Source organism: Rhinatrema bivittatum, chromosome 10 (assembly GCF_901001135.1).
Source record: "Rhinatrema bivittatum chromosome 10, aRhiBiv1.1, whole genome shotgun sequence".
NCBI lineage: Eukaryota > Metazoa > Chordata > Amphibia > Gymnophiona > Rhinatrematidae > Rhinatrema > Rhinatrema bivittatum.
The window spans coordinates 98,815,472-98,839,804 of record NC_042624.1 but is presented as its reverse complement, the minus strand read 5'-3'; the positions used below and the strand labels follow the sequence as shown (position 1 = coordinate 98,839,804).

The following is a 24,333-nucleotide window of genomic DNA, read 5'->3' as shown; positions in this document are numbered from 1 at the left end:
AATTATCTGCCCAACAGCCATGCGTATCTGCTCCGTAACTCAGAAGAGTTTCATGTACCTTCATATAATTCAGAAGCAGTTTCATCAGATTATCTTTAGTCATTCCACATACAAGAAGAAGTTTACATTTTTTATTTCTTATCCTAATGTGCTAATGTTTCTGTTGTAATTGTGCTAAATGAGATATTTTCAACTTTTAGCACAAAATGCATAGCAACAACGCCTTGGCTTTATCAGCTAAAAAAAAAGCTGGTCGAAATAATTAAAAAGTGCATTACATGAAAACCAGCCTTGGGTAATAACAGCCTAATGAGGGATTGCAGGGAAGATGGAAGGATATAACATAGTGAAGTAAGTAGCCACTAATGTTGCTTCACCCAGTGAAATAGATATCAAAGAGCTGTTGATGAAAACTTTAGCAAAGGACTCAAAGAATTTTAATGGGCGACTTTCACATTCGTATTTACAGTATTTATCTTTTTATATTATCTTACTGCACACTTTGTTCTAACTAGTTTCTGACCTTTTACTGTAAAAAAAAAAAAAAAGCATATTATCATAATGTTAGATTATAATGATAAAGAACTGGACCATGAAGATTCAAAGAAAACCCTAGATTTTGTTACACTCGAACACTGCAACTCACTCATGCATATTACTGTCACCCATGTTCAATTTACTATTTAATTAATCTTAGTTTAAAGTATTTTGTGCCATTTTAAAAGTCTGCTGAGCGAAAATAGTCAGCAAGGGGGGAATCTTTTCATTTAAAATTTTTCTTTTAAGGGGAACTGAATGCCCAGCAGTTTCCACAAAAAGATACATACATCGCAACAGGGGATCTTAATGTCCACAGCCAGCACGAAAATGATAAGTATTTCAATAGACCCAAAAGTTAGTTATCTTGAAACATCCCTGTAGATGTGCAAGGGTTTTAAACCCAAGCCATCTGCTCCATTATTTCTGGCCAAGCTACAGGTGCCTGACACCTAACTGACCTCTGACCTTTTGGAGGGCCAAGCACCGACTCACAGAAGTAGGTGCAACATTCACATCTAATCAGTACAACAAAGTCAACTCACTGGCTGGCTATGCTGAAATAGTGGTTTAAGTAACAACATTGGCATTAAATATGTGCCCTGTTACTTTAGTTTTACTCTATTTAACTAGATCTATTCTTTAACAATTTTGCTCCCTCCATCCCCCGGACACAACAAAAAGGAAGAAAACCATTACCACACAGGAGAAAGATTTACTATATTTTTCCCTTCCATTTAAGTTTTCAGACACTGAACGTTGGTAATACACAGGACCTTGAAAAACAGTGCTAAATTTCAAGTCTCAATAAAGGAAGAACAAAAGGGACAATTACTTTATTGAACATTCACTTGGAGACAGACAAAGAACGAAGAAAATGAGATATTAATAAGCAGTACAAGAGGCAGCTATTACCATCATACTACCAAAAGAAAATGATTTCTGTACAAGACAAATTACTTATGAGCTTCATCTTATATGGAGATGGAAGCATGATAAAAATCACAGTGAATCTAGGTTAATACCAATTTGACATTGTCATATTAGAAAAATATACTGATTACAAAAATAGTTTAAATGTAAACAAGCACTAAATGATCAGTAATCTAAGATTTAAGTTTTGCAAGAGTAGGTTAAAATATTTCTACTCATATCTTTTCCTACTGGATATATTTTTAATTTCACAAGTCTGCAGCATAAAAGTAACTTATAAGTGGTTAATACAATCTGTAAACCTTGCTAAAAGAGGACAGTTAATGCAGATCAAGATTTCAAGCATGAAAATACAGCTGTAGAACATATAAAACAAATTGTAGCTAAGTCAGGATTGCATTTTTTTTCTTCCCAAATTATAACACTTAAACATGGCCAAGTAATCATTTTTCATTTACCCATCATGGAAAAGTCTTATAACTGTATTTATACAATTTCTAATATTTGGTTTTATTACCATTTTATATTAAAATTGATGTGAACCTATAGTACAAAAATCAGCTATATTTTATTTACAAAAAAAATGGCAATTCATTTTATTGTTGTGTGCTAAACACTGCATACAGAAAATGAGGCGAGATGCATCATCTAAGCATTAAAAATGTCAAGTTTAATTATAAAGGATAGTTACCATAGTCACAGAAGCCACCAAAAAACATTTGCGAGAGTTTTCAATTTAGACTTTGCAAACGTAAAGCCTAAAGGAGGATTCTGCCCTCTTCAGAGGTGCACACCTGGATGTTCACCGTAGGGCTTACCCATACAAGACTGATGCTGTAATGCTCCACAAAATCCCACTCTAAGTCCCCACTCCAAACCAACTGAATTTAGATCACAACAGCATTTTATAGAGAGGGACAAATGTGCTGTGTGTAAAAAATAATTCAGAGAAATAATGCATTTTGAGTTCTAGTTCATAATTATAACAAGTGCGATATGGCTTTGACCATCCTTTTCTAAACTGGATCCTTTTATTTCAGTGCTGCTTTGCACCCTAACCTCAGATTTAGTTTCTGTGTTCTTTTCCATCTTCTTTCATTCTCATAGACTTAAAACTGATCTGTTCTTTCTTCCACACCCATAGACGGTAACTATGACACCGGCTGGTGGGCGCACATATACACGTATATGCTGGCTCGTGACAAAGGACCTGGTCATTTTATAACGTACAGGTGTATATGAGCACCGGGTGTAAAACAGGATAAACATCTGTACGTGTGTGCACAATTTTATATGGACGTGCGCATTTGAGCGAAAATGCCACCTCACCCGCGTGAGTGGGGAAATTTTAGAAATGATACACGCTGACACCATTACTACTTTTCCCAGTCTGTTCCCAGTTAAGGGATAGGACTTCCAAACCCACCAAGGTTATTAGACTCTCTTTCCCCCTTATCCCCCAACCCTTAAAACCCTCCTGGCTAGTCTAGTTTTTATTTTTTTGTTTTATTACTTACACACCATCCACAGCGGTGGTAAAGTGACATGGGCAGGGGACCTCGGCACGCGCATTTCATATTCAAGTCCTGGAACGCCCAGTCCTGCCCAGACCACACCCCGCCCCTTTTTTTGCGCTCTCACTTGTGCGCGTGCCAGGAGACACTTGCATACATGGGCAGCGGCTGAACACTCTTGCATATCTCCCAGTTTTGGCACGCGCCGGGCTTTTAAAATTCACCTAACAGTGAATAATTTTTTGCACACTATTATCACTGCCACTTCCCAAGTTCTGATTTACTTCTACCCTTCAATTCACAAAAGCCCCAACAACAAACCTTATTCCAGAGACCCACACAGTCATATAAACTCACAAAAACAAAATTGGTCAACTGGTCACAAAACTTGACATTCTATAAACTCATACTTTATGTAAAAAAAACTTTTTATGCATTTATGTGGGACAGACAACCCTAAGCTCTTCAATTTTATAAAAGAGCCAATTCAGGAGGAAAGTCCACTTTTCTTTATTTAATCCTATCTATATTTTTTAATGTTATTTTGTATTCTTTCAAAAATCTTTAGAAATTACCAACAATCTTTAGAAATCACCAAAAACGGTCCCACACATTCACAGAACAAAATTCCTTTTCAAATGAGCATCAAAGTATTCCCACACTTATCTTGTCAAATGTCCGATCCAACCCAGACACGATATCATGTTTCGAACTTCTGTCTGCCCCCTGAGGGACTGTTTTTGGTGATTTCTAAATATTTTTTGTGATTTGTAAATATTTTTGAAAAAATACAAAATAACATAAAAAAATATAGATAGTATTAAATAAAGAAAAGTGGACTTTCCTCCTGAATTGGCTCTTTTATAAAATTGAAGCGCTTAGGGTTGTCGGTCCCACATAAATGTCTGCATAAAAAGAGTATTTTACATAAAGTATGAGTTTATAGAATATCAAATTATATGACCAGTTGACCAATTTTGTTTTTGTGAGTTTATATTACCTATACCCTTACCACTTATAATGAATGAAAATTAAAGCATGGTTAAGAACTATTATAGAAAATGTTAAAACAGGTCAGCTGTAGACAGGAGTCTGTACAGTCACAAGTCAATTTCTCTATATGCATCTGTTTTATGGTGCTTTCTGGTTAGACATTTTGACTCCTAGCTTAAAATATATTTACCACATGTACAGTCAAGATTTATTCAAATTTGATAACCCGTTATTCATAAACATTATAGCAGGGTACAATCAAAATACAAAATGCTGGAAGCACCTCTGAAACAAATATGATAATTATTATAGCTATGTGTAGTGTAAGCTGTACAAGGCAACCCTTGAGACCATGAAATTATAACAAATTAGTGGTATTTCAATATCTGTACCGAGATACATTACAACTAGATAACGATAATGGGCTAGCAGTGAGATAAAAAAAACCAGGTGTAAAATCTAATGGGGGAAATTATTTGGGTTTTAGGGAGTGATGTTATCACTGGAGGGTTCTGAGTTGTATTTAACAATCTGAATACCAGTTATTTTGTAAGCTTGTGCAATTTCTACATCAAAAAATATTCTGGCTTTCTGGACTTTTTTGTAGGTTTTAACCACCAAAATCCTTCTAAGCAGCTAATTTTATAACATTAATTTTCTAGTAACTATTTAATTTGCATAAAAGATAGAGGACTGATGGCACTGGAAACTGAAGCCTTCCATTTATCATATGATAGGAGTGCAAACTTCCTACAATGCCCGAGTAACTTTTGGCAAGGAACATGAATAAGAGGTCCCACCACCAGTATTTATTAGGTAGTATCTTTTCCCAATCTGTGCGTAACGAACAGGATTCACAAATACCTGCCAGTTTTCTATTTAGAAACTTGACCAAATGTCCAAAAACACAGCACTACATTAGAAAACTCACTGCATATCATAATCAAGTTGCAGTGCACAACTGACTGTCATAAGAATATTATAAAATCAGTAACTACTTATATAAATTGAACAAAGAGGGGAAAAAAAGGTTTTGAGGCCAATGGTGGTTTAGTGGCAGGTGCCGTGTGCTGTCATGCAGAAAATCTGGGACCAATTACTGGGTCAGGCAATGCTGCAGGAAGGGAGCAGGGGCAAGAATCCAAGCTATCACTCAATGGTGACATCCAGTGAGCATGTTAGCCATGTTCTGAAGATAGCTGCAGTTTGGGACCTTTGACTGAACACTGCACTGGCTGCACTGAGCTAGGAGGGGGATACTAAAAACATGGTTGAGGACTTAAAAAAAACAAACAAACCAACCCAAAATCAAAACCACAACCCAATCATTGTGTCCATTCCAAAACATGTAGCTATGCATTTGTTATTGCTACATGAAGTAGCAGTGATGCCTATGTATCACAAGAAATCAGCCTGCCTGTTTTAGCCTTATTCCTTCCTCTTTTTGTTATGTACCTAAATACCCTGTCATACAGGACAGATATTTCTTATTTTTACATTTTTTGGAAATTAAAAAGAGTAACCATATATTTATAGCAATGCCTTTTTTTCTTTCTCTGAATTCAACATTTAATATGTAATGCTATATTTATAATGAATGTATATCAGTGCTGCACTATCATATTTCTGATAACTTTAAGCAAGGCTCAAATACTCCAATTCCAAATATGCAGAATTTGCTTACTACTGCAGAATCTGCTCTCTCACAATCTCTCTTATAAGCATTTACGGAGAAAAAATAATTCTACATGAACAGCAAGAAAATGTGTTCAAATCAAAAGGGTTATTCCACCGAAACCAATCCAGCATTCTGAGTCTGGCTCAGGTAGTTTTAGTACAGATAAAAACCATATTGAACAGGCAGACCAATCATGAATATTTTAAAAGAGGTGCTAAATTCCTTTTTGTCAGAAATTGAGAAGTTTAATGCATTCTCAGGCCGATGCAATAAGGTGTGTCCAGCCTACCGCCTGGGTTCACTTGCGGTTGAGTGCACGTTTTGTGCACACAGTAGCTACCGATGCAGAAAGGAGATCTGCACGTCTCCAACGTGCGTCCTAACAAACGTGTACTGGATAGTGTCTAACACATTTAAATTCCATGTAAATGAAGACATTAGCTATTACTGCCTGATGCAGGAAAGCTCACCCAAAGGCTGGGCGCCCAACACATTTTTTTTTACGCAGGAAAATTAACTCCAGCTCTGGAGGTAGAATAAAGTTTACTCATAGTCAAGGGCTCATGAGAAAAAAAACCAAACATTTGGTCCTCTGTGTTGCAATAAATGTGCCCCTTGTAGGGTAGGGCTGTTTTCCGTGATTAGTATAAGATTTAGTTATTTGGCATTAGAACAAAAAATAAAAAAATAAAATGTATGTAGGGAGTAATGGGGCGGAGCATGATGATTAGCTAATGAACACCTTAAAAAAAATTGTAGTAAACAGGCAGTGCAGATTTCCATAACATCAGGTAAACAATGCACTTTTGTTAGGCTGCACAATTGATATTTTTGTGCACCTGATGCAATAAACGTTTGAGATGCTCATTTCTCTTTTACTGCGCCCCTTTTTTATGCCACTTTGATTTTACGCTCATCTGAATTCTGCATCGGCCGCACAAGGGATGTGGTTGTGTGCATGTTTGCAAAACGGGCACTCATATTGGGCACCTATCTTATTGCATCGGCCAGTCTGAAAGGAAGCACATGAAAAGCAAAGCAGGATTTAAAATTGTATATTATTTATTATGGGGCTGATGTAAAAAAAAAAAAAAAGGCACTGAAAGCGGGTGCTGACTGTTCAGCGCCCACTTTCCTAATGCGCCCCCCAGGCACCTCTCCTGGGGGCACCATGTAATATTTTAATTAGGGGGTCGCGCTGTCAAGGAGTGCTAGGGTCGACTGCGCGCCCCTAGCGCCTCCTTGACTACTGGCACCTGCGAGTGGTCGGCTGTCTGCCAGTTTAGAAAACAGGTGCTGAATTTATCGGCATCTGTTTTCTTAATCAGCGCACAGCCATGGGTTCGGAACATGGACGCTGGTTAACGGAGCGTCCGTTTCCGGAACCTAACCTCCAGCAATTTTTAAAAAATTCTTTTTTTATTTTTTGCCCCTCCGACTTAATATTGCCACAATATTAAGTCGGAGGATGGACAGAAAGCAGTATTTTCTGCTCTTCTGTACAACTTTTTGGGGTGCTCAGAAATTAACACCTGCTCCAGGCAGACAATTTTTGAGTGCATAAATGTGTATATTGGACGCACATTTTTTTTTTTTTGCATTTGGAATAAATAACTAAACCCTCAATTCACATGCATTTGCATGTGATGAGTGCTACTAGTTTCCCGGTGGGTTGTGAAGCGCTAATCCCCTTCTAGCATAAGGGGATTAGAACACGCCTACACAACCTGCGTCCAGCTGAGTGCACTGTATTGATTGGCCCCTATGTGTATTCAATATAAGTACTTAATCTGTAACTCATGAATGCTGACAGGTCAAGATATTTTACTCTTCTTGAGGATTTGCATTAATAAACAAGAAAGTTAAGCAAACATCCCTCCCACCAAAAACAGGGATTACATATAGTTAAGTAGATATAAGATAGTTGGCTATATATTATCAGTAAATTAAACATTTTCCTTCCATACGCAATAATTTTCAATTTTTAAATGGCAACATATTTTCTACTGCAAACATAAACTGCAGAAATTACAAATTCTGGTCACAGAATGCTGTCTGCTTTGCTGCTGAATCTACCCTTGCACTACTGCAGTAACCTATAACCTAGGGGACTTGCCCGTAAGTAAATCATAACTCCATTTCACCAAAATGTAGAATGCTGTCACTATTTATCAAATTAATATAAATTTAAAGTAATAAACCTTCAAAACTCACACTCTGCCTTAAAAATGAAAGAAAAGTCAGAAAGAAAACTATCTTATTTTGTTAACTTTGAATTCAGAATTAAGAAAACTTGGTTTGCACTACTACATTAAAGTGGATGGTACATAGTGGTGACTAGACCCATTTTAAGCCAGTGACACTGCCAGTGTTAATGTCCCTAATAATGTGTACTGAAGCTAGGTTTACATGACAGGGTGTTACACTATAATAAATAACCCTGTGTTCCAGGTACATTATGTACTTTCAATTGCTTAGAAAAGCAAGGTTATTCACACACATGTGCATGGCAAATCTGATGTTATCTATGCTCAGGAACTCTAAATAAAATGGATTTGTGTTCTCAGTTTGTGCATTAGTCTGAACACATCATGGTTGATTTAAAATGTGTTTGAGCACCGTAGAAGTCGCTTTTTCACCGGGAAAGGACCATCTTGCAATTACAGTGAGATTTAAATGCTTAAAATATTTACTTAGAAGAATCTTCCATTCCTTGTGTTCCTCTTATAACTTCCGTATTTAACCTGTCTCCAATATTCTTTACAGTGCGACACCCTAAAAAGATTTGCGATCATGTCTGTAGTCGCCACATATAAAAACCTGTACAGTAGAGAGGATACTTTCTTTGCTTCTTGATTGCGTATGAAAGATTTATTTGCATACAACTGGTTGACTGTATCTGATTAGTGGAAGGGGGCTGTGTGTTTGTGCATGTGGTGTGATGAAAGGCCGATGCCGTTATCTGGGTGTTAAACTGGGCGCTGGTTTTTAGCGCACATTTTTAATGCCCAGATTAAGTTTTTTTTTCTGAACTCCTGATGCTAAAGAATTGGGAGTTTAAAAATAGCGCGTTCTATGGCAACATGTGCATTTGGCACAGGCCGAACACACATTTTAACTCGGGAAGATTGGGGGGGGGGGGGGGGGGAGAAGAGGTATCCCTGACAGGCTGCCACCACTTATCCGGATAAGTACTGACTTATCTGGCTATCTGGTGCAGTTCACCGTTAGTTAGCTGGGTAAGTGGCAGCAGCCTGCCTGAACTTAGCTGGGTAACTAGTTGTAAATTGCACCAGATAGCGCATCATCGCAGCCAGACAAGTCAATACTTATTTCGGAAGTGGCGGCAACTGCTGCTGCTTACCTGGATATTGTCTGGTCTCCCCCTCCCCCTTTTTTTTTTTTTTTTAAGGGTTTTAAGTGCCAGCACAGTAGCACTGGAAACATAACTCCAGCTCTGACCCAGGGGTTAAGTTTCCAGCGCTAAGAAAGGTACGCTGACCAAATGCAGCCTCTCTGCATTGAGGAGTACTGCTTAATGCTCTCATTTTGCATGGGATTTCCATGCAAGAGCACTAAGCAGTACTCCCTTTTAGGAATGCATATTTTCTGCGCTTCCTTGCTGCATCGGCCTTGTCTACTTCTTATCGATTGAATGCACCTTTGTGTATCGGCCTGTCAACTTGGTGCCGGATTTACAAACGACCTAAAACGCTAGCAAATCTCAGTAAGTCTGCCATTGCCTTTTTCTGAATGGCTGTATTTTTTGAACACAATAAAACAAGTTGGAAGTTTGGATTATATTACAATACCTGTGTCTTCCTCTCCTTGCAGTATTTGGCATATTTTGAAAGTGTTTTGACAAAAAGGAGCTCATGAAGCTACTAATCCAGGCCCTGATATAATAAGGTGTGCTCAGCTATGTGCACACTGCTGTGTGGACAACTTTACTCACGATGTTTTAGCACACAAACACGAGTAACATTTTATGCACATATTTGCAGATCCCATTTAATCAAAGCATTAGCTATTAATGTAAAGAGGTGTTTAGCCTTAACTCATATTTAGTTGCTGGGGCTGGTGTAGGTCTATAGGGCTGAACCTGGAGTTCCACTGTATCTGGGATTTGTGCACATCCATTTTTGAGATAATGTTTTTTTAAATCCCCAATGCATTAGCATACCATTAGCTTACTGCATTGGGAATCAACTCTTTTTAGCACATGAGTAAAGAAAACACGTGCTGAACTTCAGAATACTTTTTTACTCATGCCTTATTACAATGAGGCCAGGGTGAATATTTGAAGTACTGTATTTTCTGGATTATAAGTCACACCGGTATATAAGTTGCACCCTGCTATAAATAGGAAATTTGCTGAAAAAGTTAGCAGCTAGGTCGCATCGGTGTTTAAGTCGCACCCTCTTCGTCATGTGTGCGACAGACAGCGGTGGGAGGAGCATGCGCAATAGGCAGGTGGTGAACGTGCCGCTGGCATAGTTGAGTTTGGGAGGGTGCACGGAGGGAACGGTAAGGAAACGCTACGAGAGAGAGAGAGAAAAAAAACCCCAGCAGATATGTCGCACTGGTGTTTAAGTTGCACCGACGAAAACTGGGGGGAAAAAAAACAACGTATACACTGGGAAATACGGTATGTGAAAAAAAGTGCAAGTTATACAATGTAGTGTCTGCCATAAATTAAAAAGTCTTTTTAAAAAATTATTCTAAATATCCAGATATGATTTCAATGATTAGGAATACTCAAAACGGGAGGTGTCAATATATATAAAATGTATATATAGTATATATATTTGTTTATACAGACACACCAATAAAATACATAATAGAATAACTTGATTAAAATATTACTTATCTGCCTTGCTAACCTGTAGATGAAGCTGAGGCAACTTTGGTCTTGATTGTATATTATAGCAATACCTTAAGTGGAAAAGTAGACATTGCACAATTTAACACAAAAACACTTTATCATACATAAATGTGAACATAATTAACACCTGGGAGTGTACATATAACCGTGGAGCACCTTGAATTGGGTTGTAACAGAACTTAATTAACTACCTTCATTCTTTAATATTCCATTTTATAAGAAATAATACAATTTGGTTTTGAATGATTTTTTTTTCCCCAGCAAGAAGTCTAGAAAGAAGAAAAGCACAAAGGTTGAAATCCATTTCTACTTAAGTTAATATTTAGTAGTGGATGCCAGGAAATCTTGTTTGTCAGATTTTCTTTGCTGTTGCAGGGAAGGGCAGAAGAGATCAAACAAAGGCTGGCTAGTTACTAGGCCTCTACAATATAATGCAAGGCTTTTTATCCTTGAAAGGGTTTTCTGAGGCAGGTAGACCCATAAGCAAAGGGTCATTCTTGGCATGTTCCTCACAGTAGCGCATAAGATCAGCTGATGCCTTTGAAATCTGAAGAGCAAATAAAAATAAAAGCAAAATCTGTCAATACGCTCAAACCCCGCAGCATTCTGGTAAGAACACACAAAGTCACTGCTTATCTATAATTGCTGTTCTCGGACAACTACAGTACAATGAGGCAGTCTGATGGATCATGCGATTTGTCTCACAGATCAAGTCCGAGAACACTTCTAATGCTTTCTAGGAAAGGGTTTGAGCATGCTGATGGCTCATTGTATGTGGCTGCTTGTTATCAGAGAAACTGACAAAAGAAATTCTTCTTGGAGGCAAAGAGAATTAGTTCAGTTTACTTATTTACTTGATCACCCTTTTACCAAACAGAAAATCAAAGCGATTTATAACATAAAACCAAAAGACATCGGTCACAATCAAAATAAAATGGTGGTTAAATTAGATAAGCATAAAAATGCATTAAAACTAAGAACCCCCCCCAAAGATAATATAAAATAACTATATTCAACTAATATATAAAACCAAACAATAAATAAAGCATGTTAAAATAATCTAGCTATTTAAAGCTTGTACTAATAACCAAGCTTTAACCTGTTTCCTGAATTTAGAGTAATCTTTCTCAAGATGGGACAGCCAAGTACAAGGCAGGAAAAAACTAGTCTCTCATGTCCCTTCTAGTCTAATCTCCTTGAGGGATGGCAATCTTAATTCTTGTAGGGAACACCACCATAAACAAGAAGGCTGATAGCGGAGAAAAAGGTCTGACGGGGAGGGGCGGTCTTTAAATGTAAGACATATGATCTTATTCGGCAAATAACTGGTAGCCAATGGAGGCCCTGCAAGAGTGGAGTAACAATCACATTTCCTTTTCCCCGAGACTAAGTTTGGCAGCAGAATTTTGTAGAATCTGATTTCTTTTCAAGGAACTTAGAAGCAGACTTTGATAAAGAGAGATGCAATAGTCCAATCGACTGAGAACCAAAGAAGGCTGGGCGAGAGTTTTCAGATGATATAAATCCAAAAATGGACACAACTTAAAAGTGAATACTGAACTATGGCCGGAATCTAAGAAAAAGCAAGATCCAAATCAATCTTGACCTCACTAAGGCCTGCATTGAACATTTAATACATTTGGATATAGAGTGGGGCTTATTTCTCTGATTAAATGTTTTATCTGTAATTCTCATTGTGAATATATGTTTCAACTAAATCACTTAATAGATCTTACACATCAATATTACATTTTAATTTTTTGATGTTCATATGTCCTTAAAAGAATGAGTTGAAGTACATCAATGCAGAATTAAATGCTCCAATAGTGATCGCTATTGTATTATGGGTATATATAGACATCATGCCGTTGAGCTGTTTTTTTGAGATGGAATGAGTGAATGCCGATAAATATGCAGTGAGTAAGATGAATGCTATGTTTTTTGTTAACTTAATGGCACAATGCATGTTATACAATCTCCTGCCTTTCATTCTTTTCAGGTGACTTAATGGAAAGAAAACTGTAGCAGAGTTCTTCCTTGGTAAAGTAGAAAATGAGCAGTGGAATTTCCTTTTTAATAAAAAAAAAAAAGAGCCCCTGATGCAGTACAACGCTATGAAAAGTGATGATATGTCAGATTGGTGCTGAGTTTAAGGGAAGTCTCATAAAATTTGCATGTTTTATTTGCAACAAATAAAGCTACAAAGCCATACTGGAACTAATGATTATAAGTGACCCTTAGACCTGGAAGATTTTATTTTGTCTGAGACCTGTGACTTTTGGTTGATTTTGTAAATCGCTTTGATTTTCTATTTGTTAGAAGGGTGATCAAGTATATAAGTAAACTAAATGAAATCCTCTTTGCCTCTAAGAAGAATTTATTTTGTCAGTTTCTCTGATAAGCAGCCACAATGAGCCATGAGCGTGCTCAAAAGCTTTCCTAGAAAGCATTAGACGTGTTCTCCGACTTGAACTGTGAGACAGATCGAATGATCCATCAGACTGGCTCATTGTACTGTAGTTGTCAGATCTCATGTGTGCATGGGTATTATGACAGTTCTCATGTAAATTCATAAATGGTAATAATGCTGTAAAAACTGCCTTTTCATAAGTAAAATTGAGTGTTCCTTGATCGCTGTTTAAGGAGAGACCTTACCAGGCCCATTAGCAATGAGTCTTTTTCGACAAGGAGAAACACTTTTTTCTGAAGCGAATCTAATCAGTTTCCTATGAACTGAATTGTTTGAGACAGAATCAAGTTTGACTTGGAAAAGTTGACCAAGGAAATCCAGAGACTGGAGGAGATGTATGGTCTTCTTGAGGGATTCTAGAACACCTAACAGAGATGGACCCATCATCAACCAATCATCCAGGTATGGAAATACAGAGAGACCCTGGCAACAAAGCTGTGCTGACACTACCACAAAGCATTTTATTAACATCCTCAGAGTCACAGAAATGCCAAAGGGAAGCACCTTGTACTGGTAATATGTGTTCTTCACCACAAACCAGAGGAACTTCTGATGCGCAGGGTGAATGGGGAAATGTTCATCGGTGCCCTTCAGAGCAAACAGCCAATCTCTTGGTTGAATGAACGGAAGAATCATCTGGAAGAAATTCATTTTCAACCTCTCCCACCAACTTGTTCAGTCTCCACAAATTCAGTATAGGTTTTCCCTGACTTCTTTGGATACAAGAAATACCTGGAATAGAATCTGACACATTCCTGTGGAGGAACAGATTCAAACCCATGGACCAACTCTACTTCCAGTTGTAGTTGGGCCAACTGAGATGGGATGGAGCAGATTACTGAAGTTTATTGGGTTGGAGTACGGAGAGAGAATCATAAGCGGTAGCCATACTGCACAACTGTCAGGTCCCACTGGTCTTTGGAGATAGAGAGCCATTCCAAAAGTAAGTTTTGAACTCATCCTCCCACCCGAGGAAGCCTCTTTCCTAAAGTTTATGCCCAGCACATTCACTAATTTATCTAACAATCTGGAACAGTAGAGGTCCTCTGAAAGGGAGGATTGTTCTAAGTAAGACAAGAGATCTGATAGAATCCCAGTGGAGCCTTCCTTTGCCCCCCCCCCCCCCCCACGGAGAAATGCTAATCCTCAACCCTGATGATGAAGAAGGCAACCAAGGTGAATACCTCTGTTGCACTGGAGAGGACATGCCTAGGAGGGAAGCCGATCTAGTTGATGCACCTTCCTTATCCTTCAGGTCAGGGTGGGACTGCCCAGTTACAGGAGGTGGTTTGCCTGATTGTATGGGGATAACCCCTATAGCTTGCAACTCTTGTGGTAGAGCACAAATAGGAATAGAATTAGGTGGATCTCCCGTCTGTGGAAATGCTTCTCTGGTCTAACAGGCCAATACAATAAGGTGTGTTCAGGAGTATGTACAGTTTAACCCATAGTTATGAGCCTATTTTTTCAGCATACACTTTACTGCTACTGTAGCAAGGAGTTTTTTTTGTGCAGAACACTGTGCATTTAAATTAGTACCCTTGCATGGAAATTCCATGCAAATGAAGCCATTAGCTATGGCCTCCAATAGACAGTGGTACGTTAGCTTAACTCACATTGTCTTAGCAATTGAAATTTTACTCCTGGTCAGAGGTGGAGTACGGATTCCAGTGCTTGTGTCAGAGGCTACTCAGAGTCTCAAAAAAGCAAACAGCTAGGAAAAACAGTTTGGCAGCTCTTGACAGCGAAAGAGCTGGAGAAATGCAGAGGCGAAAGGCAGGGAACAGCAAATGCCAGTTTGGACTGCCCAGCAATGCTGCAGCTTCTGTTTGCCTCTTGTTCACTCTCCCCGCCAGCTGGGCATTCCTCCTGCTTTGCTACCTGCTGCTCCTCCTCAGCATGCCAGGAGTCTAATTTTGCTGCCCCCCTGGCTCTGCTCACGGTCTGTACCCAGGTGTGCGGTGGCTTTTATCTTCCAGGTTTGGCATCTATAAGTTACTGTAAGCCTGGGACTGAGAGGGAGTCAGAAAGGGATGTGGGAGCTGCAACCCCAAGCACTGACAGCACATACAGTACATTATGTAAGTACAGAAGCTGTGCCTCCTCTTTGCAAAGACTGACGGCAGCAGAGCAATTCACTCCCCTCCCAAGTTAAAATTTGCAATGACACCCTGGTTGGGGTCTGAGTAGAATAAGTGAGTTGGGGCCATGAGGACTTTTCATGCTAGAAAGGAGGACATTAATAGCAGCTTTTTTTCTTAGGCCTTTCCACAGTATTGTGCAACTTTAGATTTTTTTTTTTTTAAGTAGAGGTAGCACTTAAAAGTACTGCCAAGGCAGCCCATAAAACGTTTGTTAGAGCTGCAATGAGGCAGACAGAAAAATATACAAAATAGACAGGGGGTGTGTGTCACACAACTGTGCACGAGCTCGGACAAAAACAGACTGAGGGGCTCACAAGGCAGCATCATGCAGGAACCACTGCACATGCTCAGTAAGAGAGATGGCTCCTTTTGGTGAAGTCAGATGTCATCACCCACATGTCATAGCTAAGTCAGCCCCGCATGTCGGCAGAAAGCCTACCTAATATTCCGAATGAGTGTAAGAGAAGGGGAACTAAGAGGCCCAGTGAAAAAAAAAACCACATATCAAGAAAAATTCTTCACTGTGTAAGAAAAAACCCACAACCATTAGATTCCACAGAAAAAGTAGAACTGAAGTGGTCCCACGCCAATGTTCGTGATATGGATGACATGCACATGCTTAGCAAGTATACCAGAAGCTTCTAGAAGTTTTGTAAGAATTTTCACTGATGGGTTCCATTAGATGACATTATCTGCTTGCAAGGACTACTACATCCTGCTTGTTCTCTGAGAAGCTATTTTTAATCTGCTGCCATTTAGAACACATAGCTCGGTACTTAAAGTGGGATGCTGTGAACTTTTGAGACCCTAGTTAAAAACATTCTTTACTGAGTTACACGACTTTAAGCAAATCACTTAACTATGTTACTGAACCAAAAAAAAAATAAAATAAAAAAAACCTTTTAGCTGGGTTGTGCACAGCCTTATAGAAGACCCAGGTTCAATTAATAGGCTTGGCAGCCACTTCCTGGGCCAGCCAGGGCTGGGGATACTGCAGATGTAGCATTTATAGCCATAGGATGGATGGAGGTGGGGGGAGGAGAAGGAAGAGTTCAGACATCTCTCAATGGTGACAGAGTGCATGTGTACTGGGTTCTGGAGGGACTCAGTCTGTGGCTCCCAGCAAAGGACTCTCACTGCAATGGCTGCACTAAGGAAGGTTGTAACAGAGGGACTACGTCTGGTAGTTTAAAATGAAGGCTCAATGCACTGTAGCCCAATAGACAACAGTTGTGATTGAGCTGAAATCCCAAGGCAGCCAAAAGTACAATAAAGCTTTCATTACATTTTTCTTGCCTTTGCCCTGTTAGAATAACTTGAAATGTCCTGCTTGGACATAGTGATATAAAAGACAGGACATAAAATCAAATTCTTTTCTTTTACGGGAAAAGGGTTTTTTTTATCCCATCACACTAGTTCAGGTATCAGTTAAACTGACTTTTGCTAAATAACCCACTCCCCAAAATAACAATAATAATAAAAAACAATAACATGTGTTGCACTTTATCTGGATTAAATCCCTGAAAGATTACACGTGATCTCTATACTGCAACAAATACTGACAGCATCTTACCTTTATTCTTTCTATAGAGGCTTCTAATCTTAGCTGCTGCACTGTTCTCCTTGCTTGTGAGGTACTGTTTGTGCTAGTCGTTTTGGCTGACATCTTCAGTAAAATCTATGAATTCAAAGTGAAAGAAAGGAGAGGCTCAAAGAATCTCTAAATTTTTGATAACAAAAGCAGCAGCAGTTCAAAACAGGATATATTACAATTTGTTTTTATTTCCACTGTAAACATGTACTGGCTAAATTGATTTCTGCAGCGTCCCCTCCCTATTCCAGCTTGCAAATAATTAAAATTATCAAACAAAAAGGTTTACACATTTTTCCTTTTTTAAAAAAATATTTCATGAACCCAGTTACAGAAAATTCTGCCAACCAGAATCACAGCAGTGTAAAGTGAAATATTATAATCAAAGTTTTGGCTATTCACAGCAGGAGAAGTAGCAGCATACAAAGCTTATTCCACTTCTATAAACGCTGTGAATCTGCACAGCCCTATATGTCAAAGTAACATACACACAGTGGCATTTTCCAGAAATCTTTACTGAATTTTAGTTCAGGTAACTTAACTTTGGCATAATACGTATATCCAAATGTTTTAAAAATTCCATGGCCCACATTTCCACTTTTAAGTTACATTAAATACATCTCTTGCTTAAGGTAAGTGGATTTTGTTGGCTGGTGAGAAGACCTCAGGGGCAGAAGAATGAAAGGGATTGAGGGAGAGAGGAGCTGCAATGAGGCAGGGTAAGTGGGGGCGGGGAGGAGGAGAGAAGAGGAGGAGCTTAATGGGGGAGGGAGAGAGGACTGCACACCTAGGTGCAGGTGAGGAAAAGAGGAATGTGAGAGGACTGCATGAGGTGAGGTAACTGGTGTGCAGATCACCATCTCCTCCTGCTGTCATCCCCTCATCCCAAACTCCAAAATAATATTTGGAGGAGGGGCTGACCTGGATGAAATTTCAAATTCATGTTTTATTTTAACTAATCTGCTTCAGTTTGTTGAGTTTCATAGGTATGTTGACAAGTACAATCCAACACTATAAGATGCTTTAGGAAATCTGTTTATCAAGTGAAATGCAAGTTTCAATAATACAAAATATATTTGATTACATACGGCATACAATGTAACATACAATAAAATCAACAAATATATCACAAACATAGTATCTGCATTACAAACAAAAACCAGAACCAAAGTTTTACAAAAATGCCTGCTTAAAGTTTTTAATATGGCTTTAAAGCTTTTAGAGCAAGTTGTAAGCCATAAATCCTGTGGCAAAGAATTCTACAAAGCTGGAGCGGCCACTGAAAATGGCTCGGCGTTGGTGTGCGTGGACAGTTGGTGGACTGATTTGTTGCTTGTGATATTGTCGGATGTAACATTAAACAAATCAGTCCACCAACTGTCCACGCACACCAACGCCGAGCCCCTGAAGGAGTCCTAGAGCTCCGAAAGGCTTGATCATCAAATATCAGTGTACTTCACTCAGATAAGTGTGACTGACTCCTGATAGCGTCACATGTGATAGTCAAGTGACCTAATGATTAAAAAGCCCCAGCGTTCATAGGGCCTATCATTAGGATACCAACAAATTGAACAGTGGCACCGTATGAAGGTTCACTTGAAACTTAACGAGTTTCCTCATATAGCAAGTTTTTGACTTATACTGTGGTTTCCTATGCATGCATTTTTTGTTGGAATGTAAACCGATGTGATGTGAAAAACGAACACCGGTATATAAAAATAAATAAATAAATATATTGGGTCTTTTTCTAAATAGTGTGTTCTGTAGATGCAGCATTTCTATATCTAGAGAATGTGTATTTCTATATTTGTAAGGCCAGCACTGGAGTGGTGGGAGGTAGGGAATGGGGAGAGTGCTACGGTCAGGGGGAGAGAAAAAGTGTGCCAACGCCAATAATCCATGTCAGTTTGAGGTGGGAGGTGTTGACCCATCTCCCCCTCCTGTTTGACTTTATTACTATTTGACCCCGAGTTGGGGAGAGTGTCATTAATCATTTTTGTCTAGGGCACCATTTGCCCTAGAGCGTGTCCTCTGAGTGAGTGTTTCTTGAGCTCCACCACTAAGATTCATCCTGGGTTGCTCTGCTTGAAGGCAAAACACTGTGACGTGTGTGTGTGTGTGTGATGTGTGTGTGTGTGTGGTAATTGCAGTTGTGCACTGTTGTTGAGTGTAAGCAGAGTTGCTTTCCTGTAAAAGGTGCTCTCCGAGGACAGCAAGATGTTAGTCCTCACACATGGCTGACAGTCAGATGGAGCCAGATACGGAAAAAACTTATGTGAAAGTTTCTAGAAACTTTGACTAGACAAACTGAACGTGCCCAGCATGCCCTATACCACACATCCACACAGGATCCCTCTTCAGTCTCGTAACATAGAATTACGGTTAAAATAAAAAATAGGAGAACCCCAACTCTGCGGGGTAGCAGGTGGGTTTCATAAGGACTAACATCCTGCTGTCCTCGGAGAACACCTATTACAGGTAAGCAAATCTGCTTTCTCTGAGGACAAGCATGGGTGAATCCCTAGCTACAGGCTGACCCCAACACAAAAGGGGACCAACAGACACCTAACCAGGTGCCAACGGGCACAACACCACCGATGCTGTTGAAAACAGATAGGGAGTCAGCCTGAACCCAAAGAACGGGCCCTAGGTTGGGAGAGTTGGGTTCTACACCTCAAACAGGACAGACTGGCTGAACCTACCTTCGCGTTGGCTATCCCTATACAGACAGTAATGCAGCTCTCCTCTATGGGAACTGCTTACAAGTGGGCCACCAGTGCTGCCATGGCTCTTACAGAATGAGCCTTGACATGACTCCCAAGATGCAGTCCCACCTGGGCATAATAGAAGGATATGCAATCTGCTAGCCTACTGGATATTGCCTGTTTGGCAACAGCAATGCACAATCTATTCTTATCAAACGAAACAAAAAGTTGGGTGGATTGTCAAGGGCTTCTGTCTGCTCCAAATAGAAGGCTAAAGCTCGCTTGCAGTCCAAACTATGCAGTGCTCATTCGCCTTGGTGCAAACGGGGCCTGGGAAAGAATATTGGCAGGATGAATGACTAATTAAAATGGAAATCCATCACCACCTTAGACAGGAACCACCCTGTCATGTTAGACCACCCTGTCATGTTAGAACTTGGATAAGTCACTAAGGCCTGGAGCTCGCTGATCCTGTGCGCTGACGTGACCGCCACCAAAATTATGACCTTCCAGGTCAGGTATTTCAGGTCATAGGAGCGCAGCGGCTCAAAAGAAGCTTTCATCAGCTAAGCTAACACCATTTTGAGGTCCCAAGACACAGTGGGAGGGGTAGGCTTCAATTGAAGCAGGCCCCACATGAAACATACATCTGTAGGCTGTACAGAGATGGGTGTGCCATCTACACCATGGTGGTATGTGCTAATTACACTAAGATGAACTCTGATGGCGTTGGTTTATAAACCAGCCTTCGAAAAGTGTAGAAGGTAATCAAGCAGTTTTTGTGTGGGGAAGGTGAACAGATCTAGGGCCTTCTACTCACACCATACAGAAAACCTCTTCCACTTCAGTCCTTAGGTCTTTCTAAGGGAAGGCTTTCTAGAAGCCACCAGGACCTGAGACATCCTCAGAAAGATCAAGCGGCTGCAGAATTAACCTCTCAATATCCAGGCTGTGAGCGACAGTGTCTGGAGGTTGGGATGCTGCAGCCCGCCCTGATCTTGCATGATGAGATATGGGGAAGTTCCCAGACTGATCGACCTCCAGATGGATAACTCCCAAATCATAGTCCCTTTGTCCTTGTGAAGCTTCAAGAGATTCTTCGGCACCCCCAAAACCTCACCACAAGTTACTAGCTGGTCTTCCTATAGTGATATAAATAGTTGACTACTATGTGTGCTACTCCAGAGGCTCTCTCTCTCTCCACTCCACTCCCTGCCTGAAACAGAATTTGTGATATTATCGCAAATTCCATTTCGGGCATATCGAACAGCTTAACGCCAGGAAAAAAGGTGTAGTTATTTTTGGTGTTAAAAACATGTGATAGCGTGCATTACGCTATCGCACTCTGCAATAATGCCCCTCATTTTTATTGATCCCGCCTAAACCCCTCCCCAATCCTGCGTAACACGTTGCATTCGCACCACGTGTTACGCTAAATATCGCATGCGTTATCGTGGCCGTTACAGCCCTAACGCCCTCAATAACATCATAACGCATTTTAATAAATGACCCTATAAATGACTTAAGATCACACAGCAAGAAATGGATGTGATATTCAAGCTTCCATCTACAGATTTCACAGTTCTGTGCACCACTTACAATGCATGTTACCTGCCTCAATTAATGATGTAGGACCACAGACACAAAATAGGAGAAATAGGATCCTCAGTTTTTAAAATGTCAAAAGAACATAGCTAGGTAATTAATACAGTTGCTACTGTACATCAGCTAGGGATCTGTGCCACATGAAAATGCAGTACAAGGATATCTTCATAAAATAAATATCCTGTACTACTACATAATGCAGGTTAAAGTCAAGAAAAAAATGAGTCAGAGTACACTTATTGCCTTTAGCTGCAAACCACTGAATAGGACAAGGAAGGGAAAGATCAGTCACTCAGTTCATTTATTAGCCAGGGCTTAGCAAAAGTGTGACAAGTCAAGTTCCATATGTTGGACGGCAAGAAAAGCAGTATGGTATTTACTTTTATAAGCACGGTATGGTTAGCAATGCTAGTGTGCAAGAATGGAGAATTATAAGCAAGGCTGTAATTTTCATTAGAGTAATGATATTTTATATTTTGAATGTCCTGGCATTATGTACATGTTATGGGGTTGTTACAGTTAGATTGCAAGATTTGTATTTAGACTTTGTTTTGGCTCTGCTTTTTTGTTTTGTTTTTTTCTTTTAGCTTTGATGTTTTGTGTATGATGGGTTTTACATTTGTACACAGCTGTGGGCAATTCAATTGAACTGTGAAAGTGGTATTATAAAAATAATAAAATGCTAAAGTTGGACTTAATATGTCTTCACATCAGGGGCATGTGCAATAACTCCAGCCTCTTTCCTTAAATAAAAATGACTTTATTTCAAACCAATAATCTGAGGACAATCTCTCTTCAGCATTTTAATAAACTGTAAAATAACTTTTTTGTAAATGTTTGCCTTTCAAGTGCTAAGTTTATTTTCTCCTTTGACAAGTAGGGTTAAATTAGCCATAACATGTGGATAATGTCATCCAAAAGCGCAGAGATGGACCACTTTCTCTGAGTTTAGTAGAGCTCTGCGCCCTGCCGAGCATGTGCGGGAGGGACTTCCTGCAGGAATCAACTGCCTTGTGAGCCCATCAGTCATTTTTTTCTGTCTATGCCATAGCCCAGCATGTATTCTTCCCTTTCTTAACAAGATTTTCTTCTGAGTCTCTTAGGCTCTCTTTTTTTTCAGTGGTTTTCTGTTACTTGAAAGATATTCAAATACCTGAAAGATGATGATGGTGCAGAACTAGTAATAAACCTTTTTTTACTGGAAATAAAGTTGTAGAACTTAGGGTCATGATATGAAGCTTCCAGGAAATAGACTCAGCAATGTCAGGAAATATGTTTTTCACAAAAAGGGTGGTGGATGCCTAGAATGTACTTCTGGAATGGGTGGTGGAAGCGAAAATGGTAACGTAATAAACAAAAAATGGTAATGTAATAAGCAAAAACGTTATGTAATAAACCCAGAGAATTCTTACTTGCAAAAAGATGTATGGATAGCAGAAACATGAACTAGTTGGACCACAAGCCTAGAGGTAACTTGCATAGAGCAGCAGTTATAACCCCAACTGCATCAGACTTCCAAGGCAGCAATGGAGTAATTTGCATGGAGCTATAGTTACAACCCTAATTAACAGTGGTATGCTTGTATTGTGCTTTCAAGAAAGCACTGGAATCCGGGGCGGATCCGAGATGATGACCGGCCCGGGAATTCGCCGCCCCGGCTGGCGACTGTCACAGCCGCGCTCGGTAGACCACGTGATTAAAGTGATCCCCCGATAGGCCAATCCGCCTCTGACTGGAATAGCCTGTATGGAATGACCATGGTTAAATCCAAAATTCAATGAGTATGGGAAAGGCAGATGTTCTGAACTTTGGCTTCACATGTTTTGGTAGTTGTGGGAATTATTTGAAAACTTGGTAATAAGATATGGTAGGGGATCTGAGTGTTGAATTTAATGATGATCTTGTAATAAACAGAGAAAAATGACAACGTCTAAAGTGGCCTACCAATGCAGGTGGTGGATGCCAGTATTTTTTAACAGGTTTTCGGCACAACTTGGGATGGATATGGTTGGAGGTGGTGGGATAAGGGCTGAGAAGTCAGATAGAAAAAAACCCAAGATATTTGGGGGGGAGGGGGGAGAGGGAGAAAAGGAAGTCACTGATGGGTTATATATAGGAATTTACAAGTCCATCTACCTCAAGTGAAGGAACCTCAACTGGGCAGACTGGATGGGTCAAATTTGTTTTTCTCTTACTGTCATTTATTTTCTTACCATACGTTGTATTCAGCAACTATTTGCATGTGCCTCAAACCATTTACTTTATAAAGAAAGGTGAAACTTTTAGATCCCAAACATGAGTCCTCTATATCATAATCCTTATCATAAAAAGGACATGCTGAGGTTCTCATAACACTGTCCCAAGGGCAAAAACTGAAGTGATATATTCCAACTTTACCAATTTAATATAATCATTTCTTGGTCTTCTGGCTAAAATCAAGCACAGCAACACAATGTTACCTAACATTCCTGCCAATAGCTGTATGCCATCATCTTACAAATTAAGCCGGGAGACAAGAAGAAATGTGGAACATTACTAAAGAATGACTTGCAGTTATTTAAAACCTGAGTGTGTGATTAGATCAGAGTTATTCAATCTAGATTGAGCTCATTATTAGAATATTTAGAAAACAAACACTACTTTTAATTATTAACTGCTCATTTTATCAATCTACGATAGATTCAGAACAGACATGTTCCCTTTTTAAGATAATACTTTTCATCCCTACATGCATAATGGTACATTTTCCATGATAATCTCTATGCATTATTTAAGTAGCACTAAGTATATAAATTATCCAAGGTAACTTACATGGTTAACGTCCCTGCTTCAAAGAGTTTGTAATTTGATTTCAAATTTCAGACTTTCCGCTAAGAAACACTCCCTTTGAAAAAGAAAGAGATGAGGTCCCAAAAATGCTATTAAAAACCTCCAATATTATTTTGGTTATTGTTTGCAGCTCTTTTCTTACTTATCTCAGTACACTCTGGAGCTATTAACTGGACAATATTATTTCAAATAAGTTGATCAGAGAAGAATTTCTTTCAAATATCCAACGCTCCCCCCAGCAGCACACAAAAACACTCTAATAGTATTTCTAAAGAGATGCATACAATAAAAATTAACAAAATATTTGAGACTTGTGGAATAGGACCTATTTCAGGTATCAGGATCATAAGGACCACAAATGAGTTTTTAGATTATATACCGAACTTGAGATTGTTGTAATCTTTACTCTGGAAATGAAAGGTCGGACTGTTACAGCTATAACTCCTGAT

At 39.3% G+C, this 24,333-nt stretch overlaps 1 protein-coding gene across 9 annotated transcripts in view; it reads right to left on the bottom strand.

Moving 5' to 3' along the window:
- Positions 1-1,357: 1,357 nt before the first annotated feature.
- The window catches only part of GNG12 (G protein subunit gamma 12), a 150,916-nt gene continuing 127,940 nt past the window's right edge, over positions 1,358-24,333 (bottom strand). For 6 of the 9 annotated variants that reach the window (XM_029618942.1, XM_029618939.1, XM_029618947.1 and 3 more), the window contains 2 exons: positions 16,728-16,832; positions 1,358-11,087 (listed from right to left, as the gene is read on the bottom strand). In XM_029618942.1, the coding sequence (XP_029474802.1) occupies positions 10,962-11,087; positions 16,728-16,820 (219 nt within the window). In that variant the 5' untranslated portion in view covers positions 16,821-16,832 and the 3' untranslated portion in view covers positions 1,358-10,961. Of the gene's footprint in view, positions 11,088-16,727; positions 16,833-23,866; positions 23,940-24,333 lie in introns of all 9 variants that reach the window. The other 3 variants (XM_029618943.1, XM_029618940.1, XM_029618946.1) reach the window with 1 other exon arrangement.